Source organism: Chrysoperla carnea, chromosome 3 (assembly GCF_905475395.1).
Source record: "Chrysoperla carnea chromosome 3, inChrCarn1.1, whole genome shotgun sequence".
In the NCBI taxonomy this organism is placed as follows: domain Eukaryota; kingdom Metazoa; phylum Arthropoda; class Insecta; order Neuroptera; family Chrysopidae; genus Chrysoperla; species Chrysoperla carnea.
In genome coordinates, this window is record NC_058339.1 from 9,710,585 (window position 1) to 9,732,794 (window position 22,210).

Consider the following 22,210-nt stretch of genomic DNA (forward strand, 5'->3'; position numbering starts at 1 on the left):
AAACTTCCACTTTAGGAGGAATTGGAAAACCATTTTTCATTGGTATTAACCTTTTCTTATATTCTTACAAAAATATCTGATGTATGGACTGTGTAGTTGAGTTTTCCAACTCGTTCCAAGGACAACTTTTGTTTTATCTACATAGCTATTAAGAAAACACTCCTGTAGTTATATTTTTAGAATTAAAAGCTAATCGAACATGAATTATTGGTTACAGATGATTGGAAATATAATCACATATTTACTTGTAGCATTACAATTTCAGAAAAAATGACAATATTGAATTTATCGTTTAAAAAAGTGTTTGTAGTTAATTACGCTTGACATGAATCCAAGAAGTCCGGGTTCGAGTCCTGGTTCGAGTGTAATTTTTTTCAATTCTCTTTAATTAAGATTACTAGACAAGATATTTTTCAATATTTAGTTTACGCTGTATATATCATATTAAAAATCATCAATTATAATCGAGAGATCATGATGTCAATAAATATTGTATACATGATTAAAAGTAAACAAAAACAAAAATGATTGTAGTTACTTTAAAAGTATAAGAAAATAAAACGTTAAATTTGATATAAGTTAAATATTTTTTATTCCCAAATATAACTAATAATTGTTTTCATGCCAATCATAATAATTTTATGGGTAAGTAACTATATACTAAATCAATAAATGTAATAGTCTTGGAGCTCGTGACAGTAAAATTGCACTCACACGGATTTCGGAATTTCGCATATGAATACTATTTAACGATAGGTCCCATTTAGTCTCATTTTACCCAATAATTCGACAAGCTTGTATATAGAATGTTTATTTATAAGTATGGTGTTTATGCAATAGCACTTTGCCCTTGAGCTGAAACTGTATTATAGATTGTTAATTATTAGTAAAATATAATTAATTACTATCATATAAAAAACAAAAATTAGGGTAGACCTATTTTGGTTAATAAATGGTGTTCCCTCAATTTACTACAGCCCCCTTAATCCCAGTTTGGGACAACAAGGCGTCCTTCGTCCTTTGACTTCATAGCTCATTTTGCTTCGAATATAGTTTAGATTGTATAATATAGAAATATGGTTAATAATAAGCATCAATAGTAAAAATTGTGGTTTTATTGTTATATCTCCTCCTCAAATCATCCTAGCGAAATAAAATAGATATACCAGTTTAAAACAAATGAAGCTAATATAATTTAAATTTCAATACGTACTATTGATTATCAATTCAACGGAGAAGTCATATATATAAGGAAAAAAATCCTTACAATAGAGGAATATAAATTAAATGTACATGAATTTTTCCATATTACACTGCAATTAAAATACGCAATTTAATCAATCTCCTCTACGCATGGATTGCTCATTAAAAAAATTTTTAGATCATTATATGTCGTCATTGATTTTCGAATATAACTTTATATTATTATAGTAATTAGATAATTGAGATTGATTTTATATTTTTGAAAGTCCAAGAAACATGAAAACATCATGCGTGATCTTAATTATTGCCATATTTCTAAATGGGGTAAGAAAATTATTATTTTTAAAAATAGGTAACTCAATAAGAAAAGCAAAAGAAGTAACTCAATAAGCAAAGTTAAATATACATATAAGTTGATGGTTTCCGAAATGACGGTCGTAACTAGTCTTAAAACGACGTGAACACACGACGAAAACAATGAAAATTGTCGCAAAAAAGCAACATAATTTTTAAGAATGACAGTAGACCTAAAATAAATAAATATATTTATTTTTAAGTAATGTTTATAGCAAATGAATGCTGGAATTCTTAGCAGTATTGGTGATTGGATCTCCAATATATGGAACTTCGGTTCATATCTCTTAGATGTTAATAATCTAAGCAAAGGATTACAAAAACATAATGGTACTGTTAAAACTAAATTGAATAGCGGATATAAAGTGTTAAATGTAGTGGTAAGTATAAAGTAACTTGCTAGTCTTTGAATCAAATAATAAAAGAGTATTGGAATAATACATAGTTCCAATTTAATCAATTGTTTGGTGAATCAATTCTTTGTGGGGGGTGGATGTCGAAGGGGGGGGGGGGGTGGATTCAGGATTTTTCCCCTGATTTCCTTTTAGTTGCAATGTATGGGGGCCTTAACATAATGACCAAATGAATTTCAAGTGTTATAAATTGTATCCACAGCTTGTTTAATTATAAATTTCTTTTAAGCTTCACAAATTCGAAACCTTTGTTGAAGATGTGAAAAATAATGTAACAAGAGAGACAAAAGACTTGAAACCCATACCACCAACAACAAAAAAACCAAAGAAAGTAAAAAAACCATACAAAGTAAAAAAACCAAACAAAGGAAAAACACCAAACAATGTAAAAAAACCAATGAAAGGAAAAAAACCACACAAAGTAACAAAACCAAAGAAAGAAAAAAAGCCATCAAAAAAAAGTACAACACCAAGAAATCCGTTTACTGTTATTATTGGATTAAATATGGGCAACAGAGGAAAATTTTGATGGAGCTTTGATCATATTTATCATAAGCAAAATTTACGGTGTGTTATAAACTGTATTAGAATTTACCAAATTTTTATGAACGTTTTTCATATTTATTGTTAGAAGTTAGAAGGATATTCTCACGATTTTAATGTTCTAAAACAATTTTTTTTTTAATATTTCGGTTTTAGTATTAAGTAAATGGAAATATTAAAAATCATTGTTTAAACAGAACAAAATTATCAATTAATTAATTATTTTAATTATTTAGTAAAGATAAGTATTAAATTAATTATATTGTTACAAGTAAGTCAAGTGGCAGAGTGGATATAGCACTTGCCTATGAAACCACGATTCGCTGGTTCGTATCCTGGTGCGGACAATATTTTTATTTTTAAAATAAATGAATTTTTCCTGTTGTTTAAATTTTCCACTCCTTTTATAGTTAAAATTATCTATATAACCCGCCCTCTTGCCATAAATTATGTCAATTATACATATGTCATAAATCACTATTCTGTGAGGGGGTGGGAATTAAAATAATCATAAATATATCTAACTCTTTAAAATCATCTCCTGTTACAAAATGTTAAATATATGTACAAAAAAACAATGAAGTACAATCGACGAATAATGAATTAAAAAAGATTATTATAATTAATTAATCCGAAAAGAAATTTTTGTGGGCTGCCAAATTGCATTAACTTTATATCCATGAACTTTTTTTATATATATGTATTAGGAGAAGAAATGATAAGAAAAATTTAATGATAAAATTATTGAAAATTTATACAAAATGAAAACGTTATCCCGAAAAATTATTTTATACTGTTACCATTATTCATTATTCATGTTTATTTTTTAAGGTGAAATATGTATGTACAAATATATATAATAAAATATCGCTTTCATCAATTTTTTTCGTTTAATTATTCAATATTATACCTACCTTTATCTTTTATCCTTTGAATCGATTTCAGGAATATCAAACAGAACCAACATTTTTAAAATTATTACTACAATTACAATATTATTACAATTATTCATTTATAGGTAAGTTTATTGAAAAAAAGGTGAGTTAAAAGAAATAAAAAATAGGTAAGTTTAGGAAAAAAACTCAGTAAAAGAAAAATAATACTTAGTTTAAGAAAACAAATTTATTCAAAAAAGTAATGAGTAAAAGGTATGTATTTATATTACATTATTGATATGTATAATATGTCAAAGATTAGTGGTTAGCTCAGCCGTCTTTGGCTACGGAGTACCTGGGTTCGGATTTAGAAATGTCTCAATTAATTTTTATTTATTAATTATGCCGGAGAAAGTCTATTTTTGTAGAAAATTGTTATGAGAACCAAAAGCTAATAAGTACGACAGCGAGGTATATTTTATGTTATTTTAATTCCCACCCCCTGGAAGAAGAGTGATTTATGACATAATTAGGACAGGGGGACTAGCATAATTAATTTTTGTTTTTTTGTGAAATTACATGTTCTCCTATTACAAAATCTTATAAAATTTCATTTTTAGCATGTACAAACAAAAAAGCAAGAAAAATAAGTATTTTTTTAATATTTTGTAATAGGCGAATATGTTATTTAAAAAAAAAGTGGGATAAAGTTATAACATATTCTCCTGTTACAAAATTTCAAATTTTAGTCTTAACGAGAGATTTTTAATTTTATAAATACAAATTTTAATATTTTGTAATAGGAGAATATGAGTGAGATAAACTATATGACATGTTTTCCTATTAAAAAGTTTCTTATTTTAGCATAACAAGTCATTTTTGTACATATTTTTAATATTTTGTAATAGGAGAACATGATTTTAAAGAGAGATATATTTATGATTATTTAAATTCCCACCCCCTGACAGAATAGTGTTTTATGACATATGTATAATTGACGACATTATTTATGGCAAGAGGGCGGGGTTATATAGATAACTTTAACTATAAAAAAGAGTGGGAAATTTAAACAACAGGAAAAATTCATTTATTTTAAAATTAAAAATATTATGCACACCAGGATACGAACCAGCGTACCTTAGTTTCATAGGCAAGTGCTATATCCACTCTGCCACTTGGGTTATATATAACAATATAATTAACTTAATACTTACCTTTACTAAATAATTAATTAATTGATAATTTTGTTCTGAAAGAACAAATAGGATAGGAAATTTAAAAAATAAAACAAAATTTAAAATATATAACGATTTTTTTTATTTATAGAATTTACTTATATATTTTCATAAAAGAAATTAACAGAGATTCTTCTTTTCTTATTAAAGTTTTTATACAAAGTAAGTAAAATTCTATCACTTTTATATAATAACAATAATAATAATAATAATTTGCCAAATTTGCCATCTACTTCTCAAATTTCCATAAATGATGAAATCTTTGTGTATAAACTTTTATTAATTAAAAGATTTTAAAATTATAAATATTTCAAATCCGTTTCTACATGCAACGAATTCTCATTACTGACTCATTAATAGAACAATTTTTGTTCTTTATGTCGTAATTCATTTTCAAGTATAACAAACTTTAAATATCTAAAATTAGAATAATTAGGTAATTGAAATTAGTTTTATATTTGAAACTCCAAGAAACATGAAAATATTACGGGTGATCTTACTTATTACCATATTTTTAAATGGGGTAAGAAAATTATTATTTTTAAAAGTACTTAAATTATTTATTTTATATTTCAAATCGTATTCATAGCAAGTGAAGCCTGATATTTTAGAAACTATTGGAGATTGGTTCGGACGAATCTCGAACATTGGTGAGAGTGTGATGAATGCTGTCAGTTTATACAAGACTTTTAATAGTAAAAATGGATCTAAATTAGTTAAGGATTCATTCAATAGCGGTAATTTTTTAGCGAATGTAGCTGTAAGTATTTATTTATTTTTTTATACAGTACCCACGAAGAATAGATGTGATAGTCGGAAGCATGGACCCCAAAATGGACTTCTCTGATGCTCGTAAATACGTAAATGACGTTCGTGTGTCTTCGTTGGTCGACCGCGGATAATTATTAAGTTGAAATCATTCAGCTGTATGAGACGGTTGTTTATTTTTAGGAAATGAATTTTTGTTTAACATTAAAAAAAAAACATAACAATTTTCATTTAAGCTTCAACAGCTGGACGATTATGTTTCGGAAATAAGAGATAATATTACAAAAGAAACAAAAGACATATCACCTGTACCAGAAAGAAAATCAACAACTAGAAAAACAAAAAAACCAGCACGAAGTACAACAAAAAAAACGACCACGCCAGAAAATCCATTTACTATTAAAATACCTAAGTAAGAAATGCCAACTTGACGATAGAATCGAGATTGAGTCAGCATTTGGCAAATTCAGAATTGGTATTCTGCCCCTACCAAACATCACCCGAATCTAATGAACCAAGACATAATTTGCAACCCTTTCCCAAGTCTCAATCAATCTAACAAATTATGCGATTGAATACGATATAACACCTCTTGAAATTCAATGAAAATTGGGAACTTTGACATGAAATATTTCGAAAACGGCGAGAAACTGCACGCTAGCGAGATTTGTCTCCTTTGAGACATTTATTCAGAATGGCAAGAAGAATATTCTCCCAAATTCTGGTTACATTTGATCAATTTGATCAAAAGCTATTTTCAATATACAGTGGTCCGGGGTCCTTTTTTTTTTTACTTAAACCGCAGCGTTTAATAATACCTAGAATTGGGCGAAGATAAAATACAGGCTTAGCCCAAAAGTCACACTTACACATAGGCTTCGACAAAGACTAGATACTCAGATTTAAAAAAGAACCAAAATTCCTGTGTGTCAAATAAGTAACGCATTTCTTTTAAATAGCGATTGCCTCTAAATCTTCAGCCTTCGATATTTATAAAATTATGCCATAACAGAAAATTTTTTATTCGAAACGGAAACCTTAAATATTGTCTATCACTCACTTCCTTTTTGAGGAATTACACTAAAACTTTTATCAAAAATAAGTTTTTTTCTTTAATAGTTCCATATTTGTTTGTTTGTCAACATCCTGCAATCTGATCAAAGTGTGATATATAGCAACCATAAGAATGACTTTTTGTATTTACTGTACACACGGATCAAAGACTTACTCTTAGCTGCTTCCGCTTGTAAAAAATCTGATTTGAACGCTATACCTTTATATATACGGATAATGCATATGTTTTCACCATAAACCATACGCTTTCACTTCATTAATTCTTAATGGAAAACCCTTTAGCTGCCCGCTTCTTTTAGTGCACCTTGTATATTGATTACTGAATAATAACCGAAAAAATAATTTGAGTATTTCATTGATTTATTAAATAATTAGATGTACATATTTATATATTTTTTAAAATGTTGTGAAATTAAAACTAAAATAATCAGTCAATAATCAGTAATCACTTGGAGAACTCCGTTGGTATATCACCACTAGCACTAGCAGGAACGCTAGACTGAACAATAACTTCCGTACTGGTAACAATATTTCTATTATTTGTGGTAGTATTTTGTTTTTCTTTTAAATTAATTTCCATTTGTTGAATCGCTGTTGATACAATATAAAATCTATTATATAATTGTACAAGTTCGGATTCTTGTCCACCACAAATGATATAAACACCTGTAATAGAATATTATGTAATTAAGAATAATATATACCTAGGTAAATAAAACTAGCTTAATTAGCCGTTCAATTGATTCTATTTACAAAAAAAAAAAAACAGCCAGGTAAATCACTTGAAACGATAATGTTTAACTATGTGCCTAGACTAGTCATTTAAATTTAGTTCCACTTTCTGCTACCTGGCGCAGAAACCCACATACTGTCAATATGACGTCAAGTAAAGTAAAGACGTTAAGTAAAAAGGCTAGCCTGTTAAACTGAACGGCTAATCAAGATATTTGGCTGCGACATCTATAAAAGTTTTTAAGTACATACCTGGTCTAGTTGACATTATATATTTACAATATAAATTTAACAATATAATAACATCATGATCATATAATGCTAATATAATATTATTATTTTGAACTAATATATCACGATAACGTTTTACTAATTGTATTGCAGTTAACCATTTCTCATTTTGAATCAAATCAATAATTGTTGTTTCGATATCATCAATATCCCCATCAATATCACTCGTTATTGTTACAATTGATGTGTTGCTTGTTGGACTAGGACTTGTCGGTGGTGTATTACTTGTATTCACTTCATCAACAGCACTACGTAATTTTGCACGCCATTGATAAATATCATTACTTAAATCTTGCATCTGAAACAAATTTAAGGGGATTTTTATTGATTTCTTATTTAAAAAAATTTTAATTCATGAAAATTTGATGATAATATTCAAAAAATATAGCTTCCACCCAAATAAGAATACAGATAACATTCGAAAATTTAAAATTAAATGAAAATTTGTATGTTTTTATTAAATTATTTCTGAAATTATTATTACTATGAATTTTGTGAAATTAGAAATTATAATTAAAGTTTTTGTCTCGCTATGGGCATAGTGTCAGTAAGTGTCAGTAATTAAAAACCAAACACACTTTATTTGTGTCCTACATTCCCATGAAAATCAAAAATGATCAACTTTCAAGGTTAAAGTCCAGAGACAACAAGATATTTTCAATAACTAAACATTGATATACTGTATGAGAAATAATTGGGTAGTACCGTAAAGCTAAAAATAACACACTATTTCATGACAATCATATAGCCCAAAACATTTTTAATATTGTAGGGAAACAAACACCTTAAGCTTGAAATATTTTCGAAATATTTGAATAGATAGATACTTACAGATGAAGTTTTAGCAGCTAATCGTAATGCAACTGCCATCTTATGTGACGTTTCTATTAATAATAATAACTGAAAATGTAATTTATATATTGATCTACCAAGGTCTAATAACAATTCACTATCATGTTGTTCACTCAATTCAAGTGTATCCAATTTCCTGAAAGCTTTGACTGCATCCATACACTAAAAATAAATGTTACCAATAAAATCAAATATTCAAGTTTAAACTCGTAAATACTTACTTCAACCGCATGATCTTGTCGATCAAAAAATGTTTCTAAATGTTCTTGTATCTCTAATAAACAAAAACGTAAACTATCAGCTAAGCGTGTATTGATTATCGATAATGGATCAAACCATACGATCAGTGGCTCATAGTGTGTAGTTGATTGTGTTAACATGTCGATAACACTTTGTAAATATGTACCTAAAGTGATTGCTCCTTCATTATTTATACTTATTGATGTATTTAAATAATGACATGACTCACGAGTCATTATTATTGTTTTATTTTCCACATCCTATGAAAAGAAAAAAAATATTTATCCAATAATCAAAACAATTAAACACAAAACTTGCATTCATTAAATTACTATTCGTTAAAAGATTGATTGGTACTATTTTTAACCCGGTATAAGGGAGTATGGTTAAAGCTCGGAAACTTTGCATGTATCGAACAAACTGAAGGTCGGTTTTTTGTAATATTTTGTAATGTACTTACACGAATTAATCGATATAATTGATGAAACAATTCTAATGTATTTGATGGTGTATTAGTTAATAATGCACGTAATTGTTGTCGCCACAATTCTTCAATATCATCTCTATCTCTAGTAATAGGTCGAAAACCAATAATACCTGATAGATTTGGTGACGCATTACATGGTGTTACATCACCCAAATCACCTGCACTCGATCCTCTAAAATTGAGGGTAAAACATGTATAAAGCGAGGGTTAAAGCATGTAGAGGTACATTAATATTTCTCAATGAAAGAAACAACTTACGATGTATCAGATCTAGTACTCGAATCATGTCTTGTCCTATGATGATGTTGATGACGATGATGATGATGATGTTGTGATGATGATGATGAATTATGATGATGTAATTGTTCATTTGTGCCTCCAACAACACTTGTATTACTACCTCCCCCACCACAACCACGATGATGATGATGATGATGTAAACTTAATGATGATGGTATAACCGAATGTTGTTGTAAATGCTGTACATGTTGTCCACTATTAGCACTTGAACTTTGACCTATCATACCAGTTGCACCTTGTGTAAAATCGATTGCTGTTTGTTGTATAGCACTTGGCATCACTTCGTCTAATGGTGATTCAGATCCAATGTCGTCATCAGACGATTGATCGTCGTGTTGATGATGTAATAGTAATATACTACCACTTGCATTTGTACCCATTAAATTACGTTCACGATCACGTTTGCTGTTACGCTTACAACTTAATATTGGTGTTTTTTCGCTAATACTGCTACTATCTTCTAATAATCGTATTGATGACGATGATTGATGTGCTTCACCAAACTGTTGTGAACCATGGTTATCACCTTCACTTAAAGGACGACGCCTAACGCCCCAATTAAAATTATCCGTACTTTCACCCTATCAATGATAATAAAAACAAATAAAAACCAAATATTATTGTCAAATCTTAGTTATGTAGATTGGATTTTTGCCGAGCAATCTATTTATTATGTAATTATACGTACCTCGACACTTTCACTTTCGTATTCTAAGAAATCGAAATCTTTAAATACACCAAACTGTTCTGTGGTAGCGTCATCACGTCTGGAACCACCACTTAAATCATTATTTGTACCAGATACTTCTTCTGTACTTGATGCCATACTTGATTGTCGTTCCATTAGATCTGAACTTTGGCTGAATATTACCTAAATTATATAAAAATCATTATTATTAAAATTCATTTGATTATATTTTATCTACGTAATATTATGTACACTTTTAAAGTCATACATTTAAATCTGTAGAGTTAGTCAGTGGACATTTTATTTACCAACAGATTCTAGACATCTAGTGGACTAATTGCAGTCAATAGTGAATAAATCTGTATATAATTGTGACTGTGCAACTAAGATAACTAAAGACTATACAACTTGGCTGCGGCAATCAAAATAAGATCTTAATTATCTTTTTAGAACGTTATTATGTTCTGAATTTCAACCTTTTTTCTGAATCTTGAAAAAATCTTAACAATAAAAGACGATATTAAAAGGTTCCTTGCTGCGTTTTTTCAGATCGATAGTTTAAATATAACGGTATCATGCTCATTGCGGTACGTTTGATAAAAGTCGAAGAGAGAAGTTTGATAGACTCGCCAAAAAAAGCCACTCATGAAGTTTCAAGCATGTATTAATCATTTAACAAAAAAGATGATGTCCCGCGGAAGATAAACGAAATTTGTTAATTAGTTAAATATATGTACTTAGAACGCAAATTGTGGCTACCAAAGTATAGCGGTCGCGCAATGCAGGTAACAATTTTAGATTTAGATTAGCAAATTAAGTTTTTTTAGTTAGTTGAGCTAATGATTTTTGAAGTTATAAATTTATCCTTAACAGCCATATTTTATATCAAAATTGATTGTGCTCAAGTACATCTACAAAATGGTAAATGATAAATGATAAATGAAATTTGCAAATAATTTTAAATAAATGATTATTTTTTAATAAGCACGTTTTAAAACAAAATTAAAATATACACATAGCGGATTTACTGCTGTGAATTATTGAAATTATTCCATACAATTGTTTCGTGTTTAAATGTGCAAACATAAGCATTATGTGGATAAAAGAGCCTAAACTAGGGTAAAATTACATAGACTGACTGCCCTGTCAAGATAAATTATTTTAACTTATATTGATTAATATTTGGGGTTTGTAATTATTAATATTATCAAATGGTCATAGTGTCCGACAAATTCCCTGCTAAGTTTTTTCAGACCGATAGCTTAAATCTGACGTTAACATGCTCATTTGAAAACGCAGCACTTTCGAAAAAAGTCGTACACAGAAAGTTTGGTAGACTCGCCATAAAGGAAGCCATTTACGAAGTTTCAAGTTTGTATTAATTATTTAACAAAAAGGGTGCTGACCCGCAGACTATATCCAAAAGAAAATACTATTTTAATACAGATCTTCATGATTGTAAACATGGAAATGTGCAAATTTTTGTATCTATTTTTAGTAAAAATCGTTTCGCTAACCTTCAAACCAAGAAAAAGGGATGTTATAAGTTTGTAGCATCGAAGCTCCGAAACAAATGAACCGTATTTGATTTTTTTTTTATTTGAAAAGTAATTTAATGGAGAGTGTTCTTAGATATATTTCAGTTGTTAAAACATAAAGTTCGAATTTAAAGATTGTAAAGCTACTTAGTATTTCAAACTTTCAAAACTCTGAGAAGCAAAAGAGTCAGTAGAATGTTTATGTAATACATAAAATAAACTAGATAATAATTCTCGAGATGTGATAATAATTATAAATAAAAGCGATTACATATTATACTTATGTAAGTATGTTTAATGTGTATTTGTTAAGTGTTCCAAGTGTGTGTGTGTGTTTATTAATAGAATTAAGTGAATATTTATTCGTAAATATATAAAATGTTAGACATTCATATATTTTACTAAATAAATATTTTACCTTCGAGTACATTGTGTTTATATAATCATCCTAGTTATTGTTTGGTTGGTTATCATTCAATTAAAAAAATAAAAATTTATTAAAAATTAATTTTAGAAATAGAGTAGGTATGTTCATGTATAAACTACATATCACTTTTTATATTATACATACAATTACTATGTATATGTCGCAGTCAATTAGCTTAATTAGCGGTTCAGTTAACAGTCTGGCGTTTTTAAATAGCCTTTTTCCTGGGAAGATTAAAAAGAAGATCCTGTAGAAGGCAGGATATATTTGTACCCCCCCCCCCCCTAGTGTTGCCATCTAGCGGATCTTTTTTCAATCTTCCCGGGAAAAAGGCTAATCTTCCCAGGAAAAAGCATGTGACTGAATGGCACAGTATCTCTTAAAGAAATTGAACTTTCTGAAATTTCGTCGCTTTGAATCTGAGTACTGTAACTCTTGCCATGAAAACCAGTTTTTGAATATTTTAAAGAGTACCATACATAGTTCCAGTGCTTGGTGGTAGAAAGTGGAACTAAATTTAAATGACTAGGCTTGTTTGATAGATTAGACTGTCAATTGAACGGCTAATTAAGCTAGTTGGCTGCGACATATATATAAAATATGACAGATTGAAATAGTATAGGACGGGTAAACTTAAATTTGATTATAACTAATAATAAGTAATAGAATATATAAAGATATTTTAATAAATTGATCATGCATTAAGGTAAAATGAAAATGAATAAACATACCGATGGACTTTTTGGTAAACCAACACGCTGTCCACATGTTGTTAATAAATTAACTAAACATTCTCGAACTCGACTCTGTAACATAAATTTGTATTATTAAACTTTTTATTGATTACTGTTCAATCTAGAGTTCACTTAAGAAACGAATCAATTTCAAACAATGCATAAAATTTACAATCCCACGCCCTATTACACGAATGATTACAAGAACAGTTTGAAATTTTATGTCCTGCTATTAATAATCACTTGTAAAATAGGGAAAACGACATAATTTTTTGCCACCAAATATGATATACTTTAATCACTCTAAAAATTTGTGGGAGCGTTTAAACTCACGGAAAAAGATGTACAGAATTTTTAGGTAGCGCTAATTGAATAAAAATGTCTTACTTGACACATCCATGGACGTTTCCAACCAGCTATTGTTGCAGCATCCGCAGGTGACAAAGATACCGATCGTCGTGGAGATGTCAATGTTGTGTTAGTGTTAGTAGGTGGTGTTAAACCAACACAAGTACTTGTATTTGTGGTACTCTTATTGCTTGCACTTGTAGTTGTTGACGTTGTTGTATTTGTATCGGTAGCAGTACAAGTATTTGCATCATTCTTAATTAAAAACCGACGTCCAATCACTGGAGTTTGTGATAAATCAAACGTGAATTCCATTGTACGACCTGGCAATTCCTTTTTCATAAATATTTCAGTTTCGCTGAATGATGGATGTGGTGGATGATGTGATATTAGTGAAGTTAAACCACCTCCGCTACCTATTATAGTAATAACGTCAAAAAAGGTGGAATTTTACATTAGATCGTAGTTCGAAAGAATATTAATGGTAGATATAGAAACGGGTAACCCAGGCAACATCTCTTAAATTTTCCTCTAAGAATCCATAAAGGACTTCTGGTTTGTAATTTATAAGAGATTTGAGTAAAGAACAATTTATTCCTTCGCTATTCGTCTACTTCGACGACAAAGCCTCCATACATTTTATTTGTACCTGCAGAAATCTGCAGGGCGTCATGTTCAGGTCCGAAACCTTGGATCCATCTATTCTGAGAGAGATCCTAGAGAAAAAGGCAAAAGAGGAAACATAAGACCACTTGGTCTAAGTCCTAGGGACCCACTTGCGGTACCCCTCTTATGTTTTATAATTATTAGTATATATTTTTAAAAGCTTTACGAAGAAAACAAATTCTTTTAAACCACTGTTCTTCCTCCATAGATAAAATATGCTGACTATGTTCTTTATCTACCATTAAAATTTCTCCGAACTGATTAGTATACTAACCAGTAATAGTACTACTACCACTAGTATTAGTAGTACTAGTGGTTGTAGATGATAACGACGACGAATCATTATTACCCCAATATGTATTTGTTATTGATGGTGCAACTAAACTAGATGAACGTGTTACAACTAATTTTAATATTTTTAATGCTTCTTTCCAATGTGAACCATCTAAATATTTGGCAACGACACGTAGCAAATCAATTGTAATGTTAATCGGTTGTGATTGCGATTGTAAATCAACATAATGTAACATACAATGTATTATTGATAAAATTGATAATTGTGTACAAGTTGGTCCTTTTTCTAAAACTTCCACCAAAAATGCCAACATATTAAAACTTAAATGTGCGTATGTATCATGTAAATATTTTACAACACATTTTGTCCATTGAAAACTTTCTTTACTGAAATTACGTCGACTATACAATGTCATAACTGTACCTAAATTTTCTAATTTTTTACTCTTTTCACCGCTCACTTGTGCTATATTCTCTGCACTACGTATACATAATTCATTTGCATCCTCGTAATTGAGTAACATATATGGTAACAATGCAATCACATTCATTGGGAATGCAATACTTTGTGTGGGATCAACAACTGTTAAATCCAATAATGGTGTGAATTGTGATAGTAATGTCACCACTGGTTCATATATATTTGGATGAGTACAGCCCTGAAAATAAAATTTAATTTATTGTATGGTTAAATTATACACAGAAAAATATTTTATTGGATTTTAATGCTAAGAAAGATTGTATCTAGCGAAAGAAAAGTACAAAAATCCGGTGAATTTGTTGACTGGTCGAATATTTTTTGAGATACGGACTAAAATCGATCCAAATATTGCGATATCTCAGAAACTATACCCACTCGTTTCGCTATATTTTCTAGGATAAACACAATTTTCCATGGTGTGTGCTTATCTACAACCCTGTTTGATATTTAAATTTTATTGCTAGCATTTCACATAATCATTAAATTAATTCACATTTACTAACCTTCAATAACAAAGCATGTACTCCCGGAAAATTACTCCAACGTAATTGTGACTGTAACTTATCAACTTTATCACGTGCATCGGGTCGATCCAATGGCAAACGATGCATAACACGACTTAATAAACGTAATGCTAATAAAAATTCATGCTCATAATCGGATTCCAACAACGATACTGATAACCAAAATAATTGTGCTAAAATAGTCATTTTATCATCAGCCGTTGATGATGCTCCAGACAATGTTGTTGAATCACCCAACAATTTTAATGATTGTGCCGATCTGGATCTAGATAAATTTGATGATGATATAATTTTGTTGTTACTCCTTCCATACGATTCTAATACATCCATGTGATGGTCAATACGATGTCTATAATGATGCCCACTCATCTCGTTTGAACGTTCGTCGTGTAAACATGATGAACGTACACCACCCATATGTGGTGGTGTTTTACTTGCATTACGCATACAATACGAAACAGAATAACTTGTACTTCTCGCATGTGTACACTGTGCGTTGCTTGATACATTCATATTCATTAAATTACCTCCTCCAACACCACCAGTAGGACCTCCACAACCTAGACCACCTCCCGGTGAACGTTGTTTTAAAATACCATCTTTATTATTTAAATTTGGTGTTGATTTAAATATTTCTTTCATAAAATCTAATGGACGGAAATCACTTTCTAAGGAATCAACAGCCGCTTCTAAGGTTAATAATAATTCAGTAACGTAACCTTGCATATCTTCACCTTGTTCAGCGACCGTTTCAACTAAACGTGATAAAATATCAGATAACATACGTGATGTAATTGGTACCCGTAATGCACGAAATACTTGTAACGAACGTCCAGCATAATGTCGCGATGAACACGATAAACCTAATTGTAGCGCGGTTTGAGCCCAACGTTCACTTATCAACGCATGCGGTAATGATTCACGAAATACACGAAGTACATGTTGTAAAAAGATATCTAATTGATCAGCGCTTCGTATTGACCATACTTTTGCTGTGATATCTTCATAATTCCATAATGGTGGTTGATTTTCACGAGTTGCCAAGAAATGTATTAACGATTTGATTACATCTTGAATGGACATATTTGGTCCTGGTTCTATACGTTGTTGATTGTTTGTTGCTGTTACGGTACAGGATGATCTATTATCATCTATATTATTGTCAGATTGTTGTTGTAACAACGCCGCCGCGTCACTGGTATTTGTTTCTGTTGTTGCGCCACTGCTACCTGTAGTGGTTGTAACAATTACTGGAACATTTGTGGTTGGTACTGTTGTTGTTGGTGTTGTCACTTGATTGTTTGTTTTATTTGCTTCTATATTTTAAACAAAAAATACTCGTTAATAAAAAAATAAGTAAATTAATAAAAACCATTTACATACCATTATTTGTTAAGTTATTATTAACACCAGCAGATCCAAATGGTACTATCGAGCCGCCAGTTAAATAGCTATCGAATTCTGGTTCCAATTCTATATAAATAAATTTAAACGATATTTTAGAAATCAATAAAGTATGTCAAAGTGAGTACAGTGCAGATAGTACAAAGAAACTTGTAGAAACAAGAAGTAAACAACTAACCTGTGAATATATGTTGAAAAATATTTAACTGTGGTGTAATAATACCAAAACCTAATTGTTCTGTTTGATTATTTAATAATAAATGTGCAACAGTAAGATGATCTTGATGATCAGCTAATACAATTAATAAACCTAATAATAATTGACGACAATGTTCATGGACTAGTTGTCTTGTATGATCCATTCCTAAGAATAATATATGTAACATTAATGGTATATGAATTGACCAATCTATTTCTGGTACACCATCTGTTACAACATCTGTCAATAACATTACTGCAACATTGCATCTGAAAAGACAATTAAGAAGACATTAGAATTAGTGAGAAATGCCCTTAAATTATACAGGTTTTTTTTTTTTAAGTTTATATATGCTTGAAACTCGAAAAATAAGTTTAATCCATGTTATAAGTTTAATCCAATAAAAATGCCATGTATAACAATTGAATGAAATTAAATAAAAAGATTGAGGTGGCGCAAAGGAGCGATATCGTCTACATTGTGAAAGATTGATCTTGCAGATTGTCGAAATAAGGAATATTCATGAATTTTAAATTTGGTTCAAATATTTTTCTTCCGTAACTTTAATGACTGGACAGTTCAACTAAACCATTATTTTAGTAATTAATATCTTTTTAATTACTTAAACTTAATTAATAAAAGTACAAATTCAGTGAGGGCATTTAAATTTATTTGGCAAAACAATCGTACTGTAATAAATTATTTCGTATTACCTATGAAAGCCGGATATTGGTTGTGAACTATCTGGTAAATATTCAGTTAAAGGTGCAAAATAACCACCATATTCTGGCATTGGTAATGGATGAGGTTGAATTGTATTTGTCATATTATTATCATTATTACACGTTTGTTGTTGTAATCCACCAATCATGCTACGACCACCCTCATCAATTTGATTTAACAGTTCATTATCAGCGATTGTTGTTGGAGTTGTTATCATATTATTACTACCACCACCGGTTGTGCCACTAATTGTTGAACCACTAAGTGCTTGATCGTCTGATACTAACTGTGGTGGTCCACTTGATGTTCGTGTTTTCTCCGTGCGTGTTTGTTGATTTGTATTTGTATTATTACCACCAGGACCACTTGCACCACAATTCATTGGATTTGATTGAAAACCAGCTAGGGTTCGTAATGCTGTATCTGATTTTGATGTCCTGTAACATATTTAAGGATATTATAACAAGAAACTTCCAGAGAACATCAATTAACTTCCATATGAAAGTGTATTTTAACAATACACTCTTACCCAGCTTTAATTGGATCTTCACCACTATGCCGTTTTGTATGAATTGTACCCTTTTCAATTGCTAAATCTGTTCGAGATTGTGAGTCACCACTAATGTGTCCACCATTTGCTCCAACTCCATTACCATTACCACTGTGGCCACCAGGTCCATTTGGACCACCAGTACCGTCTGAATGACTGGACGCTTTACGCATTGATGTTAAACGATAAAATGGTGGTGTTTCAGTACGTTCAATTAAACAATTTAATGTTTCTACGGTTTGTAACTCACACATCATTTCATCTAACAAACGATCTGGTCGAGAACGTACTAAATATAATACAACACGTTTTGCCTAAAATTAAAAAGGAATTTTAACAACATCAAAATACAAAACCTAGTAACAAATGAAAATTAACTTACATAAGGTAATAGCTCATGAGGTGCCATGCCAGATACAATAATTAAATAACGTATAATGACTTTTAAATTATTTGGCCAACAACTACATAAAGTTGCCCAACATTCTTCAACTTCTTGTGGATGTTGATCCGCAAACTTTGCTGTTATATAAAATAAATTATTTAATACCATTTCGGTTGCTTCTACAGAACCCCATCCATCACGACGATTATTATCAACAGGAGTACGACCAACTAAGTCGTTTGAATAATATTGCTATAAACAAAAAAATTATTTTAGCGGATGTGTTTTTATTATTGTCTTTGATTCACTTACTTGGAAATATGATAATGGATTTGCCGGTGGAACATTTGGATCAACTAATTCCATATTATGTAACCATGGTAGTATATATTGTAATAAAAGTTGTCGAACTTCTGGTCGTGCCGTTTGAAATCGATGTGTAATTTCTAAATAAATAAAAAGTGTATTGTATATTAATGGTTCGATTGAAAATCAGATCAGATTTTTACAACGTACCTGAGAACATAGGCATCGTTAAATCTGGATGTAATTGGGCTAATTGTCTTGATAAATACATCTGTGAACGACTATATGTGGTTGACAATAATGCATCCAAAGTACCACGTGATTGCAGTTGTTGTTGAATCATTGTTTTATTAATAACACCACTAGTTGTGCTATTTCGATGATCTTGTGTTACTTGTCCCTGACTGGTGATAACAGTATTGTTTAACTCAATAGTTGAATCGGTTGTTGGTATTGGATGTATTGAACCAAAAAATCGTTTATCTAATATTTGTAATAATTGTAATGCAATATCATGCACATTTGTACGTGGACATCCTGTATTCATTAATGTTACATTTATAATAGCCGTGTAATGATCACATGGATATTCCCTAGAAAAAGAATCATTATTAATTATTAACAGTTATGTAAATTTGAAAAACATACAATTTTCTTCAAAAAAATACAAATTCAGGATATTTTATTTGTAAAATTCAAAGTTAAAAAACATATAGATCGAAGACAGAGCCGACCTTAGCCATCTGGGGAAATCCAGCCTACTCTTCACTGCATAGTAGCCGTGTTCTAACTAATCATTTCAGAAAAATATTTAATAGAACTTCCTCGCAAATAAAATGACACAATCGCTTCGCAAATGTTGCCCGTTATTCTAAACTCATTCGCTTTACCTACAGGGACTTCCTCGTCTACAAAATGTAAAATGTTACATTTACTTTAACCGACTACTTTCTTCTTTCTTGAATTTTCATGACCTTTTAGAAAGTGTAAAAAAATATTTTAGTATTTGTACTAACCTTGCACTGAATATTGTTGCTAATGCTAAAAAGCAACCGTCAGCTACTTGTGCTGTTCCAGTATAACATCGATCAACAACCCAATCTAGTAATGGTCCAATATCTGGATTACATTCTAATAATAATATCACTGTTTCCCGTCCAACATTATAAATCTGAAAAAATTCAGTTATAAAGGTAATTGAGCATTTTAAATGGACTCCGCATACTTTTTTTCAAAGTTTATAGCACAGTTTGTCCGTAGTATAATAAATTTATACACACCTGTTCATTATTTGATGCTAATAACATATCCAACCACGGATAAAACATACCATCTTCAGCTAAACCATTTGTATTAAAGCATCTACCACAACATAACAAAGCACTCATTGCTTGTAACGCTGCCAATTGTAATTCAGTACATGTTGCTTGTTGTTGTTCATAATGATGATGATGGTGGTGATGATGATCACTGTTCATGTTTGAAGAAGTGCTTGTACTGTTTATATTCGCACCAGCACCACCACTAGTTGTATTACCACTACCACTAGTCATACCACCGCTACCAGTTGCATTGTTGCCACCACTGCTACTTGTCACAAGACCACTTTCATTTAATTTTAGACCATATGGTTCTGCCCATGTTGTAAATAACGTGAATAAATTTCGTTTTAGATCACGTTTTAATAATGTTGTACATGTTTCTACTGTAAATAACAAAAAAAAAAGCTTTTAACTACAAATATAAATCCAAAAAGATAAATTAATTGCAGTCATCTCGATCAAATTTCAATTTGGTAAGTCATTCTTAACATGTTGACTCCACTTGTAACACCTGTATGGAGGACGATGAAACCACTATACATATTATTTTCACCTGCAGAAATCTGCAGGGCATCAGATTCAGAATGATCGCGTTCGAAACCTTGAATCATTAATTCTGGGAGAGTTCCCCGTGGAGAAGCTGTGGACTTTCTGCGTGGGGTCTGATCTCGGCTGAAGCTTATAGCTTCATCTGATTAAAAAAGCATCTCTCACTCGCCAACGTCTCACATTCGAGTGACATGTTATTCTCAAGGAGAGCACAGAGAACCCTTTGGTCTAGGTGCTAGGGATCCATTTGTGGTACCCTTCTTATGTTTTATTATTATTATTATTATTAACATGTTGAGAAGAGTTGGCTTGATAATATACTTACATGAAAAACTTTTAATCATTTTTCGGATAAAATTACAAAAATGTAATGTAATTTCTTTAACAATAGATGTTTCTTTATCTGGCTCACTTTCCAAAAATAATCGTGCACCATCCATATATTCAACAAAAGTTTGATGTAATGATTGTGTATCACGATCTAATACTGAGGCACTTGATATACCAAATGTACCATATTCAGCGATTAATTCTAATACCCGTACTAATTGTAAACGTAATGCATCACGTCGACGTCGCCTACGTACATTTTCTTGTTTACGATCAACAGCTTCACGAATATATATCACCAATTCTTCCATTAAGTCTCTAAAATTTTTAAAATATAAATGCATTTTAATCGACCAACTAATAATAATTAATAATTATTTAAAATTAAGTGTACTTACTTTAGTGCTTCGGCATTCACTTTACCAAGTGCATATACAACAACATCTCTTACATCAACTGTTTCACAGCGTAATAAAGGCACGACTAATTTATATAATGCTGTTGGTGAGACATAACCACCTCCTGGTGATTTATTATCATTACGTTCTGCACTTAAACTATCTGGTGATGAGCTATAAAAATATAAATATACATTTTGCAAAATAAACTAATGTTTATCAAATATAAAATTATGGTAATCAACTTTTACAAGATAGCCAAAGAAAAATTATTTATTAGAATTTATTGGACATCGTGGAAATAAAGAAATATTTTATAAGAGGCATGTGGCTGTCCTGGGGTCGGACACACTAAGACCAAAGGGTTCCTTGTGATGCCGAAAAAGTTTGGGCTCATTTCCGATCCCTACTCCATGAATTTGGAGCTGTTTAATAACAGCAGGAGAGTGCTTTGACGTCGACGAACTTTAGATTGAAGAGATCGTCAAATAGAGGCTGGCTCAAGTAAGTCCATCTCCTCATAGCAAGAGCTAGACAATAACAGAGAAGATGAGACATTTCCTCCTCCTCCCCACTGTGACAGCTCCTGCAATAATCGTGATACACTGTCAGGTCCAGGAGTTTAGTATGCCTGTCGCCCATTCAGTGCTCTGTAATAGCCTCAACAACTTTGCTGATAGAGGTCCTTGGAAGCGATATAAGATCTTCCCTCCATCTAAGATTAACCCTTTTTAAGATATCTTCTTTAAGGAGCAGTTATCAGGTCGCGAACGGAACTCCCGGATGCCTATTGATACTTGTGTCCAACAACATTGTGTCATTTCTAGCAAGCTCGTCGGCTTCACAATTTTCTGGAATGCCTCTGTGTCCCGGTACCCATACCAGGTTTAAAGTCAACAAAAATAGTCAGCTGTTTTAAGCTCAAGTAATATTTCTTTGACTATCTTCTATAGGATTCTAATTTTGAATTGCAAATT

General features: G+C 30.7%; 2 protein-coding genes across 4 annotated transcripts in view; one reads left to right on the forward strand and one right to left on the reverse strand.

Moving 5' to 3' along the window:
• The first annotated feature begins 1,505 nt into the window (after positions 1 to 1,505).
• On the forward strand, positions 1,506 to 2,499 carry LOC123295838. Its single transcript, XM_044877300.1, has 3 exons — positions 1,506 to 1,527; positions 1,773 to 1,937; positions 2,200 to 2,499. The coding sequence occupies exons 2-3, from the start codon at positions 1,776 to 1,778 to the stop codon at positions 2,497 to 2,499; spliced, it is 462 nt and encodes a 153-aa protein (XP_044733235.1). The 5' UTR covers positions 1,506 to 1,527; positions 1,773 to 1,775.
• A 4,352-nt stretch (positions 2,500 to 6,851) lies between these two features.
• LOC123295725 (protein furry) overlaps positions 6,852 to 22,210 on the reverse strand; it is a 31,293-nt gene continuing 15,934 nt past the window's right edge. For all 3 annotated transcript variants that reach the window (XM_044877160.1, XM_044877158.1, XM_044877159.1), the window contains 22 exons: positions 21,234 to 21,407; positions 20,831 to 21,153; positions 19,915 to 20,339; positions 19,651 to 19,805; positions 18,845 to 19,227; positions 18,641 to 18,774; positions 18,326 to 18,580; positions 17,923 to 18,257; positions 17,384 to 17,830; positions 16,650 to 16,939; positions 16,451 to 16,540; positions 15,047 to 16,383; positions 14,043 to 14,721; positions 13,142 to 13,518; positions 12,752 to 12,826; positions 10,056 to 10,238; positions 9,326 to 9,948; positions 9,041 to 9,239; positions 8,562 to 8,840; positions 8,320 to 8,502; positions 7,450 to 7,786; positions 6,852 to 7,131 (listed from right to left, as the gene is read on the reverse strand). In XM_044877160.1, coding sequence (XP_044733095.1) covers positions 6,911 to 7,131; positions 7,450 to 7,786; positions 8,320 to 8,502; positions 8,562 to 8,840; positions 9,041 to 9,239; positions 9,326 to 9,948; positions 10,056 to 10,238; positions 12,752 to 12,826; positions 13,142 to 13,518; positions 14,043 to 14,721; positions 15,047 to 16,383; positions 16,451 to 16,540; positions 16,650 to 16,939; positions 17,384 to 17,830; positions 17,923 to 18,257; positions 18,326 to 18,580; positions 18,641 to 18,774; positions 18,845 to 19,227; positions 19,651 to 19,805; positions 19,915 to 20,339; positions 20,831 to 21,153; positions 21,234 to 21,407 — 7,504 coding nt within the window. In that variant the 3' untranslated portion in view covers positions 6,852 to 6,910. The remainder of the gene's footprint in view (positions 7,132 to 7,449; positions 7,787 to 8,319; positions 8,503 to 8,561; positions 8,841 to 9,040; positions 9,240 to 9,325; positions 9,949 to 10,055; positions 10,239 to 12,751; positions 12,827 to 13,141; positions 13,519 to 14,042; positions 14,722 to 15,046; positions 16,384 to 16,450; positions 16,541 to 16,649; positions 16,940 to 17,383; positions 17,831 to 17,922; positions 18,258 to 18,325; positions 18,581 to 18,640; positions 18,775 to 18,844; positions 19,228 to 19,650; positions 19,806 to 19,914; positions 20,340 to 20,830; positions 21,154 to 21,233; positions 21,408 to 22,210) is intronic.